The sequence below is a fragment of the Fundulus heteroclitus genome, chromosome 12, assembly GCF_011125445.2.
Source record: "Fundulus heteroclitus isolate FHET01 chromosome 12, MU-UCD_Fhet_4.1, whole genome shotgun sequence".
Lineage (NCBI taxonomy): Eukaryota > Metazoa > Chordata > Actinopteri > Cyprinodontiformes > Fundulidae > Fundulus > Fundulus heteroclitus.
The window spans coordinates 5,477,971-5,502,180 of record NC_046372.1 but is presented as its reverse complement, the minus strand read 5'-3'; the positions used below and the strand labels follow the sequence as shown (position 1 = coordinate 5,502,180).

At 39.7% G+C, this 24,210-nt stretch overlaps 1 protein-coding gene across 1 annotated transcript; it reads left to right on the top strand.

Moving 5' to 3' along the window:
* Positions 1-853: 853 nt before the first annotated feature.
* Positions 854-9,894, top strand: ndc80 (NDC80 kinetochore complex component). Its single transcript, XM_012882336.3, has 17 exons — positions 854-995; positions 1,426-1,518; positions 2,191-2,274; positions 2,924-3,050; positions 3,349-3,521; positions 4,370-4,472; positions 4,582-4,668; positions 4,814-4,907; positions 5,077-5,177; positions 5,346-5,490; positions 6,676-6,881; positions 7,076-7,213; positions 7,342-7,431; positions 7,521-7,613; positions 7,688-7,818; positions 8,739-8,841; positions 9,373-9,894. The coding sequence occupies exons 1-17, from the start codon at positions 988-990 to the stop codon at positions 9,499-9,501; spliced, it is 1,905 nt and encodes a 634-aa protein (XP_012737790.1). The 5' UTR covers positions 854-987; the 3' UTR covers positions 9,502-9,894.
* The last annotated feature ends 14,316 nt before the right edge of the window (positions 9,895-24,210 follow it).

Here is a 24,210-nt window from a genome sequence, read left to right as displayed (position 1 = left end):
CCCAGTGTTATAACCAGACATTGCTATACAGCACTGGGTACACACTCCATTAGTTGAGTTGAAGGTGTGACTAGACTAGACACAGAGTCGCTCCACAAAAATAACTTGTGTGAAATAAAAATAATCTGGAGTAAGAATGAACTTAAAAAAGTAAAAGTCCCTGAAATACATAAAGTAGCTTTACTAAATAAGTGTCAAAATAAAATTCATTGTGAAATTGATAGCTAAATCTTGAATAAATCAAATCTACATGGGCCAAGTTCAAAGGGTCATGAAGCCACTTCTATAAACTTCAATGCTCACGGTCTTGATATGGACATGAAAAATAAAATCAAACAATAAAAACATAAAGAAGGGATACATTTCAGACTTAAGATTTCAATAAGCTTATGACTTAGTTTCCTTCTGTAACATATTTCTTCTCAGTATTAGGCCTGGCCTCAATAAACCCATGCCAAAACACTTATGTTCACTTGAAGATACGGTAAACATTGTGCGGCAAAACAACGGTTTCTTTTGAGGCAATATTTTTAATAAACACATGCAGAGTTCAGTTCCTGTTGCGATGTTAGTTTTTTTTTTTATCTCAATATATAATTGTTGATTTCATAGTGAAATTGGATGTAGTTTGTCGGGAAAATATAACAATTACATGTAAAAAAAATCTTAATTTAGACGAAAAAGAAAATAACAATCTAATATTTTATTGGGTGTGCTAAGGGGGTGCTATGACTTTACCCCTAGAGCCCCCCTGATGACAGTGTTTATTTATTTAATTAATTTTGAATAAAACGGCTCTTCATACAGGAGAACTGGCGCTTAACGCCTCAAACGCGGCCCCAGGCATTTTTGGACTCTGGTGCTCGCCGTACATATGTGACGTCATCGCTATTTTGTGTTTAAGATTGTTTTTGGCGGTTCTTACGAAAAGCGTCGGGGGAACGGTTCATTTTCTTAACTTTAACCCATCACAAAAACCTTTGGGATATGGATCGGTACGTGTCATCGCTCTCCTGCAGAGTTAAAGCTGTCGAGGTTCTAAATTCAGTTAAAAAATGTCGACGCCTGCTTGGACGAGCCGTCATTGTTGACCGACAACCGTTAACAGCTGCAGCAATGTTTGACGAGCAACTGGGACAACCTTTATATCCGCCGTTTTTCGCATCTCGTTTTGCTAGCTTGTATTGTTTCTGTTGGGATATATTTACTAAACATTTTTTTTTTATATATATATATATATATATACCCACGTATAGCTACTGCTAGTTAGCTTACCACGCTACTAAATATACACAGTAGTCGTATTAGCTAACTACAGTGGGTTGACTGTGTAACTAATAACAATTAGTAGTTATATGTCTTGCGTTTTATGTATTGTAGCCGTCCATAAGATTACGACCTGTGCTTTATTACTTTGTTTTCTAGTGGGAGGAAGAGCCGAGCAGGCAGCAGACCGTCGGAGTTGCCGATGAGGGTCCAGGACAGCAACAGGATGAGCATGTACACAACACCTCAGAGGTTTGTTTAGGTTTCTTTGTACCTCACATGTTAAGATCTTCCGATCTGGTGCATCTTTCTTTGGAAAAAAAAAACAACAACAACACAGCTGATAATTATTCCCCTGTACTGGCTTACTGCCTCAATGAAAACTACCACGAAAGCTTTCTGGCGTTATTTACCACCAATTTATGGATCACAGGAAAAGTGCCTGAGCTTATTGGTTATTAAGTTGATTCACATAAATTATATGCGTCCTCATTTTAAATCATAATTAGTCTTAGGAAGCCTTATGTTGAACTCACTTGAACCTTGTGACACATTTATTTTTTTTGACAGTTTGCCACTGTCACACCCGTATTTCCCCATTACGGTGCAATAAAGGAATTCTTATTCTTATTTTTGTAATGCACTTAAAGTTTATGTAAATTATCACTGATATGTTGAAAGTACTGCTTCCTGTTGTGGCACTTTTTGGCTTTTGATTTGACCTTGTTTATATTTTTAAAAATTGCATAGTTTTTTTTTTATTATTATTTAATTTGCTTCTCTTTTCTGCATAGCCAAAGACTTCAGATAAACTTTGTATGCATCCTATTTTTTTTTTCGTAAAAGTATATATTTTTTAGCTTTATTTCATTAGTTGAATGATGCGCCTCATTCTGCTGTGTATGTCCTTGTATTTCCTTGCAGTAAACAGCCTTCCTTTGGAAAGCTCTCTATGTCCAAACCCCCATCGGCCAACTCTGAAAAGACGACCAGGTTCTTTGGTCCCCGGTAAGCAAATAATATTTCCAAAACCTATAAAACGGCAACACATTTTCAATTCCAGCACTATGCATTATGCATGGGCTGGTATATGATTTTCATAGCATGGCAGCGTCAGTAAAAAAATACCAAGGTTGTTGACACAAACATTTTAAACAAAGTCTGACATGAGCTGCTTGCTCTTATTTAGAGCTGGAAAGCAATAATAAAGATTCATGCTACTGTTAAAATTGGTTTATAATAACATTGTTTAACTATTTTCTATCTGTTTTCAATTGATACACATTGATGACAACAAAAAAAGGCTAATTTTAGTACAAATTTTATACGGTAGGAAGGGTGTAACAGGTTTATCTGTTTTAAAACCATACCTGGTTAAAACCTTGGTAATGCTTCATAGCCATGCTTGGGTATTACTAAATTAAATAAAAATAAGCAGTGGTTATTCATGAAATGCTTTGTTTTATCTCTGTTAGCATGTAAGAAAATTGGGATTATCTTGTCAAATGTGCTGGTGCAGTAGGTAGATGGGTTCACTTTAATATCAGGCAAGTTTCCTGCAAGTATCTTACCTCTGTGTTGCTTTGTCACAAGTCATTTCGCTTTTGACAGCGATGCAAATACAGAAAAATTTATATATGTTGTCCCTTAACTGCAGGACCAGTGGTGCCAACATGCGTCGCAGCAGTGTCATTTCTGCTTTTGGAGTACCTGAGAAGATGAAAGATACCAGACCCCTTCATGATAAGTCCTTTGTTCAACAATGCATCAGGCAGCTGCACGAGGTAAAACTCATATTTGGACTTAATGGTCATCTATACTGATGCTAGGCGGTGATTTGTGTGGGTGTTTTGAGTTTCTAGGTTTTCAACCTTAATTTTACATGATTGTTTTTTTTTTAATCCACCAATCAATTGTCTGAAATCTATTAAATTGTTTTATTTATTTTTCCTTGTAAGGATGTTGATTGAATATTAGTAGTGCTGCTGCTTATTGAATGGGTGAAACAAAAGAATCGGTGGACCCGTATTCTTGGGTTTCCGACTTATCCGATTTTCTTTTAACTTTTGATTTTGATTTCAGTTCTTGACAGAAACTGGTTTCCCTGGCATGCTGTCGTCCAAATCTCTTCAGTCGCCCTCCACCAAAGAGTTTGTGAAGATGTTTGAGTTCATTTACCGCCAGCTCGATCCAACATTCGAGATGCCCGACTCCAAAGTTGAGGAGGAGATTCCAGCTATGCTCAAAGCCTTGAGGTGAAACTGCAGTCTTCATACCTTTTTGTGTCATGTGGACTCTGCATAGTATTCAGTATACATCATGATTAGAGAGAATATTTGAAGGGCTGTTTTATGAAATGTTTATTTCAGGATCGGGAGAGATCGGCAAACACAAATAAGGACTCAAACACTGTTTCTGTTAGAATATAAGGCCCACATTTATTATTCCCCACAGAACACAGCAACACAAAACAGCAAGCACTTTGCACACGCAAAGTAGCAAGCTCTTAAACAGGCGTGTTGTTCCATCTCTTACCATGGTTGGGACTGGGAAGTCGGTCAGTCCGGTTAGAGAGCAATCCACGCGGCCGAGTGTCCATACAACCCACGGCTGACTTCAACGACTGAGGGCGGTCCCCTCCCTTTTATACCAATAAACAACAGTATCAGATGGGAGCGAGAGTGGCCACTTCTTCCTCCCATCTGAGCTGTTCGTCCCGTTTCCAAAACAAAAACCGATCCCAGCATCTCAGCAGTGTGTGAAGCAAAATAATATTGCAAACTCAGATAATAGCGCAAATATAAGCAAAATAAGGAATACAGAATCAGTCTTTCCCACAACACATTGTCATAGGTTCCCACCACAAGTTAAAACAAGTTATAGCACAATAACACATGTTGTTCTTAGTTTTATGTGAGCAACATAACAGACAAGAGCACATATGTTGCTCTTAGTTTAAAACCAACCAGTTTTTCCCAAAATACATTGTCAAAGAACAAAAATAATTCTTTAATATATCAAGGGCTCATAGAAAATGTCTTTATTTTCATACCATCACTAATTGATGGGAAACTGCTGACTTTCTCCATATGTTTCTTCGAAGGTATCCCTTTGTTCTCTCAAAGTGCTCGATGTATTCTGTCGGAGCGCCACACACCTGGCCTCAGGCCCTGGGTGCCCTCATGTGGCTCATAGATAACGTCAAGGTGAGAAGAATATAGAAGGGCAGAACCGTTTATGGTCTACGGAGGAAAACAATCATAAAAATATATATTTTTTTCAAGGTTTTCCATCTAACTACTGTTTGTGTTCCAGATCAACTCATGTTTTAGTAAGCAGGAACTGTTCAGTGAAGCCTGGGAGGATGCTGACAATACTGAGGAAGGCGCGGAGTATAACAAGGTACTCTGCCTGCTTTGACTCTTAGTAAAAAAAAAAATCAGACATTAAGGTCGTACAAAGCTGTTTTCTATGTATATTAGGTCAGTGCCTACAGCAGAACCGATGGTTAATGCATTTTAATGCTCAAAATGTTTTGATATGGCAGTTTTTCCACGACTACACGGCTGAAGCCTACTCCAAGTTCATGCAAGGCGAGGACATCTTCGAGGAAGAGGATGAGGCCTTCCTCACCAAACTGAGTAAGCACGGCAGCTCCCAAAAAGTATGAATGATCAGTGTGTTGGCTCAACTCCATCCTGAGGTGATCTGATACCCATGTTTGTTTTAAAGACCAAATTAGAGTTCGGTCCAACAGAGCGTTTATTGGGGGTAAAACGAATTTAACGAGATGTGCATTTTCCTCCACAGAGCTGCTTTACAACGTGGACCAGGCCCTGCTGAAAACCTTGGAGGAGAAACACGTGTTGGTCATGGAGGAATTGAAGCGTCTGGAGAAAGATAATCAGACTGTAAGAACTTTATCTCGCTAGAAAGAAAAACAAATGCTCTATAGAAACTCATTCATGACTACAATCTGCAATGAAATTTCTACCTGCGCCCTTCGTTGTTGGGGGGGGGTGCATGAATTTTACACGCTCCTTTCAGTTCAGGTAATTTTCAGTTTTTTTTCTCCGCAGGACCGTCTGATGACGAAGAGGATGGAGCTGACGAAGATGCAGGCAGACCTTAAGAAGCTGCAGAGTTACCAGAGCAACCACGAGACCTTTAAATCTAACCTGGAGAGAAAAGCTTCGGAACTGGCTGAAGAGCTTGAGACCTCTGGTAGATACGCGAATGTTGTTGTTTTAAAATGTCCGCACCACAGAATTATGGGAGCTTCACTTCTGGAGTCTGGACGTTTTCACTGACGTAATGCACGGCAGCTAATCGGTTCAGTTCAGTTTATTTACATAGCACCTAACAAATGTCGTCTCAAGGTACAAAAAACGGCTCAAATTTATACGCAGAAAGGTATAGTCACTTTAATCTGCTTATACAGACATATTTCATGTCCATTCCAAACAATCGCATCCTTATTATAAAACAATGAAGACAAGTTCAGTTTTATATTTAAAGTTTTTTTTTTTTTTAAGGTAACCCAGCCGATTACATTTGAGTCACTGACTTTAAATTAACCGGTCCTCCTTAACTTTGCAGCAGTCCTTCATACTAAGCAGACATATCCACATTTGTTTCACCAGGGGTTTAACAGACGAACGAGTCAAACGGTCTTAAAGACACAAGTCGGTATGGTCTTTGGTTTCCATAAAGACAAATAAAATTTTTATTTTTCTTTCTTTTTGACTGTAATCAACAGTTAATAAATAACTAGAAATCTCTAATAACTAATAACTAGATTTTATTATTTAGGAAAATAAATATTGGCTATCATAGAACGAGTGGAAATTAGATTTTTTATTTATTTTTTATTAAAGGAAAGTAAGCTACAGCCAGTGGCTGGATAGATTAAACAATAAAACCACTTGAAAATGGTCAGTGATTTTCAGGAATGCTTGAATAAGACTGGTAAAGTTTGAGCTTCAAATATTTAAATTGCTGTAAAATGTTGGGATACAGAGACGTTCTAGAGTACTTTTTGCTTTGATGAATGACTTCTACAAGCGCAGCTGTTGGGAAATCCTCGCTGGTCGGGGGGATCCTGGCGACGCCGTACCACTTTGTCACGCATCACACGCTGGCCTGTATTTTGGGATGCTTGAATGCTAAACGGCGGCTTGATTTGGACGTCTCTCCATCAACAGTGGTGTTTACATTCGATTTAAAGCAGATTCTGATTTGACAATGTCTCAGCAGCAGCTGATTGACGTTTTTGGTACAAATGCACAAACCGTTGGACTTTTTAACAGAAACCTCCAGCACGATCTGAGTCAACCCACAAAGTTTCCCGTCGCATGAAAGCACTCGGCCTTTTCTTTGTGTTCACTCTGCTGTCCGGAAACCTTTCAGTCAGTCATCTGGAGACTCTGAAGCACGAGCGGAAAGAGCTGCAGCACATCCAGCAGAACCAGAAGTTTACTCCGGCTGACGTGGAGAGGATCAACAGCGAGAAGAGGGAGCTGGAGCAGACCATCAGCAGTCTTAGCAAGTCTCTTGAGGACGCCGAACAACTGAGGTGGAACGAAGAAATCACGCTGGCAAAAGTGAAGGAGACGGTATGTGCGTCTAAAATTCACTGGCGGGTGGGAAATGAGACCCTGTTGGTTCTACTATAATTTACTTATTTAAGGATATGTGCAATGTAACCGTTCTTGTGTGTTACCCGTCGGGTTGTATCGAGTAGAAGGTGGATATTTTCGTCATATTTGTCGCCAGTCTTTGAACCTTCTGTTATTTCTTTTGATCCCAGTTGGAGCTGAAGTTGGCAGAGTACCACAAGCTGGCCCGCAAGCTGAAGCTGATTCCTCTGACGGCAGAAAACTCCTGCGGTCACGATTTCGAGATCAGGTCCTTCGAATGTGGGACCGACAGAGAAGTCCAGATCCAGGTGATCCCAGCTAATAACAGCGCAGTTTAAGGAAGGCTGTGGTCAAAACTTTTTATTTGGCATCAAATGGGAAATTCTGAAGCACTGAACTTTTTATTTTATTTATATTTGTGTATTTTGTGTTGTAGATGTTTCTAGCAAAGCTGAACAGCGAGGTCGAGGAAGAAAACAGCCGCATAACGAACCAGAAACTCAACCAGGGAGAGATTTGGGAACAAGTAATACTTCTGTTTTTCTTTTTAAATGTGCAAACGTCGCAGACGTATCTTTCTAGGATGTTGTCATTCCTGTTTTTCTCCTTTTTAAGGTCCATTCCAACACCGTGGACAAGTCCAACGATCTAAACCGGATCAAAGATCAGATTCGCAAGCTGGATGAACGGCTTGAGACTGACATGCTGGTACGACTTATTGTTTAAAAAAAAACAGTTGCTTTATGTGTGCGGTGCCTGATGGCGTGTGCTTGTTTATATAGGAGCTGGCCCAAGAGGAGCAGCAGTGGGCAGCAGAGCTGGAGTCTGTGGAAAAGCACCGTAAGCACCTCGAGGAGAAGGTTCGCCACGGTTATGATGAGGCCGTGCAACAGCTGAAAGCAGCACAACAACAGTAAGCAACAGCTACAGATGCCTCTGTGACATGCACAGCGCTAACTATATTCATCGTCAGCCCTGGTAAAGACATGGAAAAGCCTTAAAATAAATCTTTTTTTTTGCAGCAGCGGCCAAACACTGGAGTGTAGGGAAAAAAAATGCAGTACATGTTTACTGAATATTACAGAGGGCCTGTATTTATCATGCTGCTGCGTACCGTGAGCAGCATGGTAAAAACATATTCAAAGCTTAAAGAATATCAGCCTTAAGTGGCATTTTGGGGTCACCAGGTATCCATAACAACCAACAAATAATAATATGATTATAACCCAATCTTGCACTTAAGAGGAATGCTTGTAGATCCCTCTGTGGCCTACATGCTGGTGAGGTGCTAAATAAAACGGTGTTGACCTTTTGGCTACAAATGTGTCAGTATTTGTGCCACTGGAGATTTCCTTAAATGGGGTTTCTGTTTTTTTCCCAGTTTCCATATTCCGCCTACTGTCGAGGTTTTTGCCATAAATGAATGTTGAACTTCAGAGTTTTATGTTCTACAGTACAGAGGGCACCAGAGCCCTGGAAGGTAGACTCTAGAAAAGTTTGGAAATTTTTCACGAAGAATGCGGAGGAATCACGTGTTCATGACTTGTTTTAGTTGCAGACTTCCACTGCCAATTTGTTCAGCCTGGTATTTTGCTGTCATGCAGGTTTCTGTTTTTCTCGTTTTCATAAAATCCGATTTATAAATCAGCTCGACTATCCTGTGACTGTGACGCTGTTTAACACAGTAGATGAACTCAGGTAACCTTTCTGGACTGATTCGTGTCCAAAGTCAAGTGAAACTTCTCGTAGTGCCCGTTTAGAAGACCGAACGAAGTGATGGATCATTAAAGAGTCGCCGTCGTCACTCGCTCTGTTTTCCTATTTCCTCTGAAGGTATCACCTGGTGCTACAGGAGACCAACGAAGTCAAGAGAACAATAGCCAACAACCTGGCTTCTGTATTCACAGCAGCTGCTAACCACCTGTCAGTCAGTGAGGTAACGTTGCTACACCTGTTTCCTCAGAACTCAATATATCTTTACCTCAACAGACAATTACTGTATAATATGTGTCACAGCAGAATATCTGAACATAGATCTTTCCACGGGATTGTTTAGGACTTTTCTGCGTCATGCAACCCATCTCTGTACACTTATGATGTCACAGGACTTTTTTCTAATATTTTAAAGCACAAGCGGAAGCAACTGTCATTGAACTGATTTTATTTAAATGGTCCGAGTATCAGGGAAGTTAATACAGATAGCCAGTGATGCCAGAATCTTTCCATTGTGTTGCGAATGAATTTGTTTCATTTTTATTGTCAAGTGGAATGAAGTTTCTGGAGACTAAACTGTTTGTTGGAGCAAACTCGTTTTTTTTTTTTTTTTTATCTAGATGTTCGACTGTATTTGTAATCTCTTGCTTCCCTAAATGCTGCTGGGTAACTTTTCTTCTCCTTCAACCTCTTGAGAAGCTGCACTCAGCTTCCCGCTCTCACTGCGTGTGTCCTGTGCTTTGATCTCCAACAGAAGAGTCTGGAGGAGCTGCACAGACGAGTGCAGCGCATGTCCTCAAAGGGCATAGAAGAGGACGAAGCAGCTGTTCAGCAGCTGTGGGAGCTTTTAAGGAGCTTCCAGTCCAAGGCTGACTCTCTTTGAACGACCGGACCTACCGCCTTCTGTTTGTAAAAGATTCCCTCTCACCGTCTCTGTTTGTCTTGGTATTCACTGCTTGTTAAATTTCATACTCTACTAATTTTTTTTTTATGTTCGAAATGTTCAGCTCATGTGTCTGAAAATGCTAAAATATATCAACATAAGTTAAAGTATTCTGTTTTCTTTTTCTCAAGTTTCCTCTTCTCTCTATAGTTCTTTGAAATGTTTAGATAAAATAAAGCCACTAGATGGCAGCACACGTGTACCGACTGTTAAAACTTGTGGTTTTCTATTGGCTGAAAGCTCAACCTGTTTATTTTTTTTAACTTAAGTTATGACATTTTTTTTCTTTTTAACAGCTTCTTTGTCATATTAAATGTTCTTAATTTCTTTGGATGTCCTTCTCAAACTTAATGTTCCAAAGGGAGTTTTATGAATAGGCAGCGGTTGTTGCTTCTGTAGCCTGAGCCAGCATTCAATCTGCACACAGGAGAGAAAAAAAATGAACACACTTCCCATAGCATAATGTACACTCTGTCACAGGGAAGGCATTCATCAATAAATGGGAACACAAACAAGATGTTTCTCCCAACTTGATCAAAAACGTGAGACGCAGGCTGGTCATGAAGGGGCCAGCAGAGGCTTTAATGGTGCTGTGGGAGTTCCAGCCTCTCTCTGTGTTTTATATGACAAGATCTGTTATGTCCACATGCCTAATTGAAGGAGTAAAGCTGCTTTTTTTTTTAGTCTTTTATTCCTAAGAAAACCTGAAACCAAACCTAATTGTTGGACCACGTTTCCAAAAAGGAAGTTTGGCAGGAAACGCCGCCGCACATCAAAACGAAACGTGCACCGCACCATCGTGGTCTCTGCTCGTATTTCTTCAAATCAGACGGGCGTTTGTTGATGTGAAAGAAAATGGTGAACGGTTCCAAATTCCAGACGGATTAGACTCAGAACCTTCAGATGTCTGCTAGGACTCTGAAGATGGATTTTGTTTTCAGCACTCCCACACTAGGCCCAAGGAACTAAATACAAATCTCTTCACAAAAAAAAAAACATTGCATCTCAACACCTTTAAGATCAACCGTAGATTATACACGGCTCATTGTGGTCAACTATGTGGTTAATTATCACAGAATTGGAATATGAGCGGACCGGCCTTCTGGGAGCTATCAGAGTGAAACAACTGATCAGGTACATGGATGAAGAAACAAATATTTGGTGCAGAACGCTAAACAGGGATTTCAGGTGGCGTCTAACTGAAGCCCCCCTCGTCATGTCTGGAGGGGAACATATAGGCCATTTTTTACGCAGGGAGCCTCTGAAAAGTGTCGGCTCTGTAAGCGTGGGAGAAATGTTTTGGCAGATGTGATGGGAAGAGATGAAGTGACTGTGAGGGGCTCCACGGTGGGGGGTGGGAATGAAAAATGTGATGGATAACTTCCACCACCAGCAGAAAACGCCCTGGACCGTGTGTGTGTGTGTTGGCTTGGGTGGTGGACATGGGAGCAGCGTTCTTAGCCCTGGGAATTAGCTCAGCGGGGGAAGGCTGGTACCACTGCTACAAGCACCTCATCCGGCCAAACACAGCAGAGTGTGTTTATCAGATCACTTATGGGCAGGTGGCATCTGCCATTTTGAAAGACCTCTGCCTGTGTAGGTATAATTTATAGCACAAGTTCTGTTATTTAGGGATGGAAGTAGGGCTGGACGATAATTGAATAACAATATATATATATATATATATATATATATATATATATATATATATATATATATATATATATATATATCGATCGATAGACGTATATCGATGATAGAAAAAAGGGGTCAATAAAAACTTTAATAGAAGAACAGTTTTCCTTCCTTTTGCATTCTAGCCTATCATGTAGGTTACTATCACAGTCATAACGTCCTCCCAACCAATCACAATGCAGACCTAGGGACCAAGCCCCGCCCCCTTCGAAGAGTTCAGAGAGCACGCATTCTTTTTTCTTATATAAAAACTTGCAGTTTTGGTAAGAAGTTGGTTGGATAAAGGGTTGACTTTGAATTCAGCATAAAATGGTCAGGGCTGCACTTAAGATATATGTTTTGAATTTGTTGATAATTATTGATATTGATCAATATGATTTCTATTTTATCGATATGCTTTTTTTCCCTATATCGTCCAGCCCTAGATGGAAGTGCTATGTTGTGTTCTCACGCCGGGGACGTTAACACAACCCAGCTCTTACAGGACTCCATAAGCGTGTGTGCTGCTTATGGAGAGAAGAGGTTGGGTGGAAAGCATGGAACCCAGCACACTAACCAGAGATCATCCCAGAATCATGCATTATGGGTTCATCTCACCTAGAAATAATCTGCACTCCAGTATGAGATATGGCTAAGAGTGAATGGGTGCAGTCTCTTCCTTTTTCTCGTAGGCCCACGCTCTGAACGGCTCCGGCGTTTGGAGCTCTGTTCCAGCCGCTAATTGTCTCCAGATTCAGGAGACAAATCAACCTTTGCCTTAGCTGCGTGCCAAACACACACACAGAGAAGTGGTGCAGCCACTGTAACGAGAGTCTGACTCAAGACTGCTGTCTGTCTTCAGCATTGTAGCGCCTGAGGATAAACATTCAAAGACTGAACCGGTTTGGCGTCTCGCGGCGGCTGCCAAATATGTGGCGTGTTGAGTTGTGAGTGTTTGTGTTGCAGGATTTAACAACATCTAAGGGTGACTTATTCTATTAGCAGTGAAGAAAACATTTTAAATTATTTGTTTTCTTTCCATTTTTCTGTATATCACACAGCCCTGACTTTTTAAGGAGGGTGTGACCTAAAGTAGGGGCCATATCGCATGTTTCTCAATGAAAATTGCCTCTCTATCTATTCAATTCAGATCATTTCAGTTTAATGAGATTTTATTAATCTAGATTGCCATTTATCCCAAAGGCTTGATGGCAGTTGTTGCTGCCATCACTGCTCAAGCAGTTATCGGGTTCAGGGAAATCATTGTTTCACACAGGGGCCGGTTGGTATGAAACTGCTTTATTTATGCACTTAAGTTAACTTTGTTTGACATCAAAATTTGTTTGATGATCTCAATTCTTCTATTATGACAAAAAGACAAGAACAAGAAATCGGTGAGGGGGAAAATACTTTATTATTGCACTGTGGGTTTATTAAGACACTTATTATGGGCAATACAAGCTGCAAGAGATCTTACCTGTAGAGGCAGACCTCTGACAGAAGACACTGTTATTGTTACCGTTCTTTGGAGAGGAAGGTCTGGGTTGTCCATCATGGTTTTATATTTTATGATCCATCGTTCTCTGGCCGGTCAGGTCTAGAGGTTCCTGAACAGTCCCCAGAAAAGAACCTGCCCATCCGTCCATCTCCCCGGCATTACTGATCCTGGAGCGTTTCCACTTTAGGAAGGGACCCACCCTAAAACCTGAATGGAGCACTCCACCTTTTGTTGCCTCAGATTTTGAGTAGATGACTCCAATCCCCGGTGCATCAGAATCCAGAAATCTTTCAAGACTGCCTTTTTAATCCCATCATCCATAAAGAACACTGATGAGAAGCTGGGATTCCTCAGATACAGGCACTCCTCTCCATCACCGGGGGCGGATTTACCATTAGGCGAAACTAGGCAGTTGCCTAGGGCCCCCAAGTTCCTGGGGGCCCGAATTATCCAGCAAGGCTTTGATAATGATAATGTTCCTCCAGATTGAGAGAGTCCAGCATCATCCACTATGATGGTAAGCAGTCAGCACAGTGTACTTCCTGAAGATGACCCAGCTCTGGCCAATCAGCTGTCTGATCGTGCACGCTGCTCAATAGTACTGAGAGGACCGCTCCAGGTGAGGAACAGGATCTTGCCAAGAAATAGAGATGGGCACAGATTTACTTCCTGCTATTATTTCATTCAAATAAAAATGGAGAACAGATAAGCAGATCATGGCTTGTCTACTAGAGAAAGGGACAAAAGAAAACAGAGGAAAACAACAAGAAAAGGGATAAGAAAGGGACAAAAGGTAGAAATAATAATAATGTATGTCTATTCTATTAAAATTTCTGTATCTGTATAATGGGTCTGTTTTATGTGTTGTTTTCTCAATTCAGAGGGCCCCATGCCTTTCTTTGCCTAGGGCCCCAAATTTCCTAAATCCGCCCCTGTCCATCACCACACTTTGATTGATTTGATTTTTTTTTTTTTTTTTACGTGGATAATGCCTCAACTCATGTTGCTTAATTGTCACACCACTGCTACAGGGACACATGATCTGAAGCTAGGGGCTGATGCATTAGAAAATGATCTTGATTCAAACCTTATTGAAAGAAAAATGAGTAAACTTGGCAGCCCTTAATTTAAACCTACGATGGACTGCAATAGTGTCAAATAGTCTGCTCTTGGAATCACTGCTCCGTCAGACCTTAGCATGTTTTTAAAGCCCATGTTTCCCTTTGACGGCTGCATGTAATGTGTACCTTATTGCAGCTTCTTGAGTGATTTGACTGCCTGTTGACAGTTTGTTTAGTTTTGGGTCTCAGTGTGAAAGACCATAATCAGGGCATCATTTGTTCAGGTACAGATCAAGTGAGTGACCGGTTAGAGATTTTTTCCATTTGATTCAACTGTAAGGGATATTATATACAGTTTATATATATATAGTTGTATATATATATATATATACAGAAATAATTTTCCTTGATGTGATACTCAGGCAAAGCTGATAAAGAAGTTGTGGGTTACACTTATCAGCACTCTCCTTTTAACATAAAGATTTGCTTCAGGTTACATTTTTAACACCATTGTTTTTGACAGATGTGAATTCAAAACACGACAAATCTAGCATTTTTAAATCTATCTGTAGAAAATAAAATTACAACACAGTATTTATTAAATACAGAATCATAGTTTCAGATTGTTATACCAACGAATGATTACTTTATGTAATGACTTTTTTTTTATTTCACTGCAGAGCAGGGATTAACTGAGCAGAACAATCAACGAGATTTTATTTTGGAGCGTTTTTTGTGTATATTAAAGTCAATGCTACAAATTAATACGTCTAAACTTAACTTGCCCTCAAAACCACAAGTACTGATTTTTTTGACACACCCATAAAGGCAACTGCAATGACCAGACTTCACTGCTGTTCTGTACCTTAAAGTATAACTCACCCCCAAATTAACATTTTTGCAGACAAGTTGTATAAACCTGGCCTAAGCATGCTACTTTAATGTCATTGTGCAATTTTTATGTGGACTTGTTTAGTTTTGCAATATTTGTCTAAAAACCATCTTAGTGCTGCCCTCTTAGGGTTAAACAGTGGCTATTGCAGTCGAATTTTTTCTATTGGTTCAAACGGTACATGTTTTCATCATCATAGCCCCGCGTTTGGGTATGAAAGCCTCTCAGTCAAGCTATACAAATATATTTGCCTTGCCTTGCCTAGATGGTCCTACACTATCCGGCGGAATGTAAACGTAACGTGTGCAATTCAAGTATCTTGAATGGATGCTCCGAGCTTGGGGTCACAGGATTTGTGCCCCACGGCTGTCAACTGAGAACCTGTTGGGCATGCGCACTGCAAATTCAGATGTCCATTATTTAAACAAACGTTGGTGGACCGGCCCCAGTATCAAGGCGCCTCAAGAGGATTTAACCTACTGAGCTTGTCAGTTTTCTGGCAGACTTAGATATATACACACAAATGTTTCTAATAGAGTTTTATTGGTAAGGGAATCTGTCTTTTTTACAATGTTGCTCTATGAAGAATGATCATGTTCCACTGATAATTGCAAACATAGAGCTCCACAGCGGCATCTGGTGGGTTCAGGTCCCACTGGCCCCAAATGTAGACACCACAGTTTGCTTTGTGGAAAAAAAAAACAGAAGAAGAAAAATAGACAGACAAATAACAGTAAGCAGAACAACAACTACAATCTATAACAGAAAAAAAAAGACATTTCAGGGAAAAACGGGGTAGGGGCAGTATGGCTACATTGACTAAATTGTTAATCAGAGTCGCTGGGGGTCTCCTAAAGTCCACCGTTGTCTCTAGAGTCTTTACAGGGTCTGGCTCCAGGTTTTTCTAAGCTCACCTGTGGACCAGCCGATCCAGCTCCTGTCTGTATGTAGACTCATCACCATCCCGGCTCCGTCCAATGACAGTGGGTTCTGTAAAACTTGGAATCTGCAAACTTCAGGAATTACACAGACGAGATCTGCAGTCATTAGTATACAGAGAGAAGAGGAGAGGGGAGTGGACACACCTCTGGGGTGTGCCAGTGTTGATAGTGCCCACTTTACTGCGATATGGAGACATTTCTATCATATGGCATATCTTCAGTGACTCTAAGAGCAAATAAACATATTATGTGCTGTTAGTCCACATTCTTTAGTGAAAAGCAGCCTTTAAAGATGCAAAACTTAACCAGAGTTTGTTTCTCTATGACTCAGGTAATTCCTTAACTTTTTACAAACAGTTTTTTTATTCTGTTGCTTTTTGTATCAGCGTTAGATGATGCATTAGTGACAGGTAGAGCAAGTGGGCAGGAGATATCAAATTTCTGTCAGTGTGTCTCGCTCTGTTAGAGCTGTACCGGGGTTACAAAGGCACTACAAGAGGCCCTGAGAAGGTCGTTTCTGAGGATGGAAGGTCATGGAGGGTTGGTACAGGGGCTCCGAGTCAGGAGTTTAAACTCGTAGCTCCCTGTGAATTATTTTCTGCTCTTGTGGGATCCATTTCAGAGTTCATTCGCCTCAGAAGGGAAACAGATGTCTGTCATGAAATAACATGCTTTTAAATGATTGAAAGGTATTCATGGAATCCAACACACTGGGCTTACATTTAACAATAACCTACTGACTCAAGAGTGTTGGGCTAATACCACAGACTGGTCATCTAATCTACTGTTCCCTTGTCAGCCAGAGTTTTACATGTAAAGTGAACTTTACATGTAACTACCATGAAGTATTAATCCAGACCTTTGGTTGAGTATATGGTTGTAAATGGCAATATACATATTAAAATTCCCGGGGAATGTTTTTCACTGGGACAGTAACACGGTTCTGTCTTTATTCTATGGGTTTTTTGTGGGATTACATTTATGCAGTGGTTCAACATTCACATTGCATAGTATCCTGCTGTGGATTTACACTTTAAATCCGCTTTATCATCCCATTCCTTTCCTGAGGTGCAATGTTTGTTCTTTCTTTCTTTAAACCTAACAATATGAATATTTAAAATATGACGACAAATGTACATCATTTTGCAATTTTTTTAAACTCCACTTAGCTAAAATTTCCTTTATGCAATTTTGCTCTTATTAGATGAAGAAAAAAGTTAAAGGTATAGTGAACGATTTTTCAGGGAAATTTATGTAAGAAATGCCCAAGTCACTTTTTGAACAACAGCATACTCTTCCGTTCCTCAGGGGATCGCGTGAAAGAATCTCCCAAATCCACACTGGTCTTATTTCTTTCTTCTGACGCCTTCCTCTTCTTCTCGTAAACTTGTAAGATAATTTGCATCTTGTGACTCAGCCATTTTCGAAGTATACAGTGGAAGCAGTGGAGCTACAACAAATGGCTAAAACTGAAGCTCACTGGATATATAAACACTAAAGGTGCGCATGCGCAGCCAGCAAGAGGAAACTAGCAAGGATATGAGCTCTCATAATGATTGGCATGTGGGACAATGAATAGATAAGATGATTCCCCCGGAACTGGAAGTTAAAGTTAACAAAAGGCCTCCTTTACTTTTACCTTGTTTGGTGCCCTCAGCTGGCTAGGCTAGCACTAGCAGCCTGCTAAAATCTCTGTGTCCATTCTGCGTCTCTTTGTTAGTTCAGAGATCCAAGCTCCTTGGCTTTGATTCCATTTTGGAAAAAATTAAAAATTCAACCCATCGTTCTTTTTCCCAAAGCGATCTTGTGAACAAGTGTGACTGTTAATGACACAGTACGTTTGCCCTATGTTTTTATGTTTTTACAAACAAAGAATAGAAAACAAATGCAGCATTGTGGATGAAGGTGGTGTAATCAAACAGAAGCCTGTTTTCAGATGCCCAGGTATCCCAGAATGCAATGCTGTTGTTACGTCACCCTTTCAAGCCGCATAACTGTTTGTTTGTTTTTTTTTTTAAACCAAGAGAGACTGTCAGTGATGTAGATGCCAAGAAATTTGACGGACTGAACTGTTTCCTCACACCAGCCATATTGATGAAAAATGTTTGGTGATGTCGACTGTTTCCCAAAGTCCGTTCTGAGTTCATTTGTTTAGTTGTGTTTTTGGAAGACCTTTCTTATAAGACCTTAAATGCCTAATATTCAGTTCGAAATTACCTTTTAGCATAATGGTTTGACTACATAAGTTAATAGTGTGGTGAGAAAGTGAACAACTTAACACATTTTTATATCCATGAGGTGTTTATGAAATAAGGTTCCTCACTCTAACTGTGTGGCAGATACAAACATAAAACATAAAAAGTAGAATGTGAATTCACACAAATCAGCGTGGATACCAGTGGATTCTTCAGTTTTTTTCCTCAGGAATGTTACTACAAATCTGTTAAAACGTCGGATTGCATAGCTGCAGGGGTAGGTGAGGATGAGGTTGGAAGGTAGATAGAGATGTAGCAGAGATGAAGTGCAGAACGTGAAAAGGATAAACGGAGGTCATCTGGGAAATATGAATGGTAGGTCTGGTTTAGCTCCTGGGGTCTTAGGCCCACCCGTACCCACAAAACTCAGTAATGTGTTTAGAAAGAAGATTAGTGCAGTTCCACTCGGTACCTTAACAGAGGTGCTTGAGAGCTGTATGTTTACAATGTTTAAACAATGAGAGTAATGAACACTCAGGGATTAAGAATGTATGCTATGGGTATTTTACCGCATTCCTAACCTTGATAAACTTAGAATGACAGCTGCTGTGTGTGAGATGCAAGTGTCAAATTTACATTATTTGTGTAACACAAGGTCGTGTACGGGTGAGGAAAGTAATAACTATGGGTCTGACATGGGTTTTTATTGATTGCATTAAAATATTGTGGCTATTAGTGATTAAAGCTGTTTAAAATTGTTTCATAATATATAACTTTAATTCCACCACAACTGCTTCAATGGATAAAAATATAAAAAATGCTAGACATGTCGGTAGTATTCTACCAAGGTGTGCATATTGAAACCAAGCGGACTGAGACCAGCTTTGCACTGTAACATGGATTTTGTTCTGCTGAGAAAATAATGGCGAGGCAAACATGTGATGAAGAAGTTGAAAGTAGAAAAAAACTACCGCTGTGTGGTGAACTCAATCTAAAGGTCTTAATGTTTGAATTTAAATTAGTATTTTGGAAAAGGTGTTCCGTATTTGTGCTTTCGCTTTATGTAGCAGGGCTCTATGATTTTACAAGCATAGCATATACTGAACGCCTTCTGCTAGAGGTAAGGTGCTGATAATCCAGAAGTACTCCGCAGAATCCCCGTTTTAAAACGAAAAGTCTGTTCCTTTACTCTATGTTTTAATTAATGTTTAATTGTCAGTTCCCTTATACCCAGAATTACTTGGAAAGACTGACTGATTACCTTATAAGTATTTCAGTTCAGGTGGCATAATGTTAGTATTAATGTTGACACACTAAACATGTATTAATTATCAGAGTGAAAACACCCATCACCACGACAAGAGCTTCAACCAAAAATTTAAACTGCTCTCACACTGTCCTTTATCGTGCCACGCATGTTGTGTATTATTACAGTTCTTGCTAGGGGCTAAATGTGAAGAAATGAAGCATATTTTCCAGGACATCAATTCCTGTTACGTCTAGGAAGTATGCGTCGTTTTTTTTTTTGTTGGACCCCTTTTTTGTTTACAGCATATGCAGGTGTAGGAGGTGAAGGTTGTAAATTTAATAGTGTTCCGCTTTGTCAGGATAGGGCAAGTTGCTATGTCACAATCTCAGGATGTTTTGGTTTTGAATCTCTTTTGTGTAGTTATAAATTTCTTTGCTATATATATATATATATATATATATATATATATATATATATATATATATATATATATATATATATATATATATATATATAATGCTTATTTCCTTATGATTAATTTTGTTCATCCTAAATTTCTTGGCATCAAGTTAGTCTAGTGCAATATTCTAATCTTAAATTAGAATCTTAAATTTTTATTAGCTGGATGTGAAATAAATCAAACATAAATCACCCCCCCCCCCCCATCCTCACCACTTTCTACAGCAGCTGTCAGTCTTCTACAGAGGAACAATAAAGACCATATCGACCAGCTGCATCGCTGGCTGGTCTGGAGCCTGCAATTCCTCAGACTGGAAATGTGTAGAGAGAGTGGTGAGGACAGCGGGGAGACTCAACGGGACTGCATTTCCGTCTGTTCATGACACTGCTCATAGATGCTGCATGGCCAGGGCTCAGCCAACCGTAAAAGACCCTTCCCACCACCATCATGGACCTCTGGCAAAAGGTTCAGCAGAACAACCAGATTCCACAACAGCTTCATTCCACATGTCATAAGACTACTAAACTCCCAATAATCTCCCTCCCATACATACACAACAAGTCACTATAAATGGACACGATGAACTCTATTGCAATCAGTCTGCAATATCATATGGTCCAGTCATTGCTGCAATCCATCCTGCTGGTACATTAACTTGCGCTATTCTTATTGTCTTACACATAACTTTTCTATATATGTAAAAGTGTTTTTTATATATTTTTTGGATATACGCTCTTTCTCTTTTGTCCTCTGTTTTTTACTTGGAGCCTTGCAACAAAATTTCACTCAAGTGTACATTGTGTATGTGCAGTTGAATGACAATAAAGTGTGTCTATGTATATGCCTATGTCTACAGCTAACAGAAATAAAGTGTAATGCCAGAACAAACGGAGAAGCCGATATCTGAGCCAGACATTGTTGCGTATTTGAAAGGTTTATTCATAGGACAAAGCAAGCACTGGTGCAGGCAAGGCGCTGACGGCTATGGGCAGGGGCACACAGGCAACTGTGGGCAGATGTTCTGTGGTGACTCTGGGCAGGAGTGGTAGCTGACAGATTCCAAGGGCGAGACAAAAATCGTAGTTGTATTGTGTTTAGAAAGTTTCCTTATCAGCTCAGGAACCCAACTTGAGCTCCCTTTTTCTATCATTTACAGCAATGTGTGTTCAGTAGCTGACATAAAATCGAGTTGGACAGTGGACATTGTATGTACACACATGGTCTAACTATCTGAGTTGCATTTAGCTCAGTTCAGTCCTGATTAGAGAACCTCTGGCCAACCTCTGCACTGTGCAATTACCACCTTTTTGTAATATATGGAAAAAGATATACAAAACATGTATGGAAAAGATATCTTAGCATATGATTTACTTATATAGAACATAAATAGTTTTCTCATTTCTTGTAAAATTCAGTGTATAATATTGTATGAAATAAATGCAAAAGTGGCCACATTCAAGAGTAAATCATATAGGCCTTATATGCTGTGCAATATATGAAACATAAACTGGAGATGATTGAATTCATTGTTTTTTTTTCTATTTCTTTTCCATATGGAAAAGAAGGAACCTTTAAGAAAAATCTTAAGATTTTTGGATTAAAACCAAATAATAAAAATCAAACAAACTAAGGATTTAAGCCAACGTCTCATCCGTGCATATGTGCGTATACATTTAAATTAGTACGTAAGCTTGTTTCAATAAACACACAACATGATGCAGCACAGGTGTGAGGTAGTGGCACAGGGTTGGAAAGCATTTTCTCAAGTTTCACATGAATATTTTAACCATCTGACACCTCTCACTGGACAACACGCAGCCGATACTTTTCATTCACGGCAACAAAGTGGGTCAAAATATTATCTCCCCCCTATCCTGTAACTTCAGAATGAATGATCCAATCACATCAGAAAAAAACTCCAACAATCTAACGTTGCTTTAGCTGTTAAAAACCCACATGGCCTTTTTCTTTTGATCTTTCTCGGTTGTATTTCACCGCTACGACTTTACTTTCTGTACAGCAAAATTTAAAATCCGTGCAAAATTCAAAACATTCTTTGGGGAATGTTTTTTTGCTCAATGGACCAGATGCTAAAAGACGGTGCCGACTGTTCCTCGTGGTCTTTCACGTACCACAGCCAAAACCCATGTATTCTCCATCTCAAGCGTGTGTGAGAGGGAGAAGTGGGGGGGCTACTGATAAGTGGGGGATCTGCAGCTGATGGTCCAGACTGGAGGTTTGGCGATAGTACCAGTTGATGATCAGTGCTGCAGTGCTCTGTTTTGTGTTGCAGAGACAGCGCCGCAGTGTTTTTTTTTTTTTTCACAGCAGTGAACTCTGTCAAGGGGCCAAACCTCTGTTTTCAGGATCAAAATCCTTTTATGATGTTTTTGATCGGAAAACAACTTTCAAACAGCTTGGATTGCAAGACGACATCGGATCTTTGAGCTCTTTTGTGCGTTCCACAAACAGATAAGATTATCGTTGCCTTGTAATGTCATCAAATGGCTCAGCTGGGTTCCTTCTAGATGATTTTCCTTTCACCCTCTGTGACTTATGCAGAAATCACGTAGCTTGAGTCACACTGGCAGACACTGTGCTTCAGCAGAGCCTCACAGAGCCTCTTATGAACAGGCATGTTATATGACATTTGGTTATCATCAATGACTTAACTCAACCAATACATGGAAACTCAGGCATACAGACAATTTTCTTTCTCTTGTAAAAAAGCTTCTCAAGAAATCTGAGTACCAGTGCTGCTTTTGAATATCATCAACATGGAATTACTTTTCATCACTAAACAAAGTGTGCCACAATTTAACTTCTTCTATTCTTGCTTTTTTAGTCACTTATAAAGGTTTGAGACATTTTTATGACCTGAATAACATATTTTTTGTTTTTGAAGGGGGGGGGGGGGGGGAAGCTATTCAAATCAACCAGGCACATGTGAAAAAGCTGTGGGGGCATTTCTGGCCTACTCTTCTTTGCAGGATTGTTTTATTCAGCTACAGTCGAAGGTTTTCAAGCCACAGGTCAAAGTCTGGAATTAATTCGGCTTTGACCAAACCACTTCAAAGTCTTTAATTAATTAATTTATTTTTTCTGTATTTGACCCTTTCAGAGGTGGACTTGCTTATGTGCTTTGGATCATTGTCTTGCTGCAGAACCCAACTGCAATTGGGCCTAAGGTCCCAAATTGATGGCTGGACATCTTCCTTCAGGATCTTTTGAACCAGCAAAGCAACCCCAGACCATCACACTACCACCACCATGTTTGGCTATTATTACTTCATATTCATCAGGACGTGAACCTTATAAATGTTCCACTTTTGTCTCATCAGTGAACATAACATTTCTCTTCACAACCACTATTGAGCATTTTCCCCAAGAATAAACCTCACATACACAAGCGCACGATCATAAACACCTACAGGTGCTTGGATCCGGTTACTTACATACTCACCAATTTTTATCTTCAGCTACCACTTTATACATTTCATATTGATTAAATACTGTATATAATTTAGTGATCGTATCAAGGTGTTGCTGTATTGTTTCTGTAGTTCTATATCAGTTGGTTGTGCTGTTCTTTTTTTTACATCTTTCTTTGCAGGTAATGAAGCAGACTGATGAAGTTTTGTCAATCTCTCTCTTCTGTCTCCTCTTTCTTTCACCTTTTCTCCTTTTTTTTCTTCTGATTTTCTCTCTTCTAACTTTTCAATGTAGTGTCCACATGACATTAATTATTCCCTACATAAGTCATAATAAAACTATTTACATATATAAATCAAGCAGAGCACTATGGCGAAAGCGATAATGCTCCACTTGTGAGAATAAAATCTGTTGGGCTCTTTCTGGCATTAAGACAACAATTGTTATTGCCACATTGCCAGACAGGACACTATTTAAAAAAAAAAGAAGAAAAAAAGAAGATTTATGATTGAACAAATGTAGTGATTACTTTTTAACATAGCGCCAGGTTGGTCTGGATTGTTTATTTTCCTTAGGCTCTTCCAGCACTGTACATTCAATTTCATTCGATAAATATTCACCCATCTTTCTCAAACAATCAATTTATAGATGAAGAAACCAAATAGAGAACTGAGGCAGCTAGTAATGAAGACTGAAAGGTTTTATTTCCTAAACCAAGGGGGATACAGAGAGTAGATAACGGTGAGGCACATTCTAACTCGGCTAAAGCAACAAAACTTGACAAATATGAACTTGTAAAGAGCAGCCAAGACAGCTGAGGAAGATGACAGATGGTGAAAGAGTAAACAGGCCAAGAGACAGATGACAAAGGAGGTAATGAGTCCATGTGAGACAGGTGTGCTGATTAGTAACCATGATCAGGTGAGATAGGAAAGGAGAACAACACATCCATCCATCCGTTTTTTCTATACCTGCTTATTCCTTGCAGGTGTTGCCTATCTCCAGTAAATAAGGAGAAAGGCAGTCCATCAATACCAACACAGGGACACACAGGACATACACACTCTCACCTGAGGGCAATTTAGATTGGCCGTTCAACTGAACATGCATGCTTTTCTTTTTTTTTTACTGTAGGTGGATGATGGAGTAGCTCACAAAAACAAACACAAACCAAGTCATGCACAGGTGGAGTGTCCAAAACAAAAACAAAAAAACTACCTGCCTGATTCAAGCTTCGAGCCCCTAGG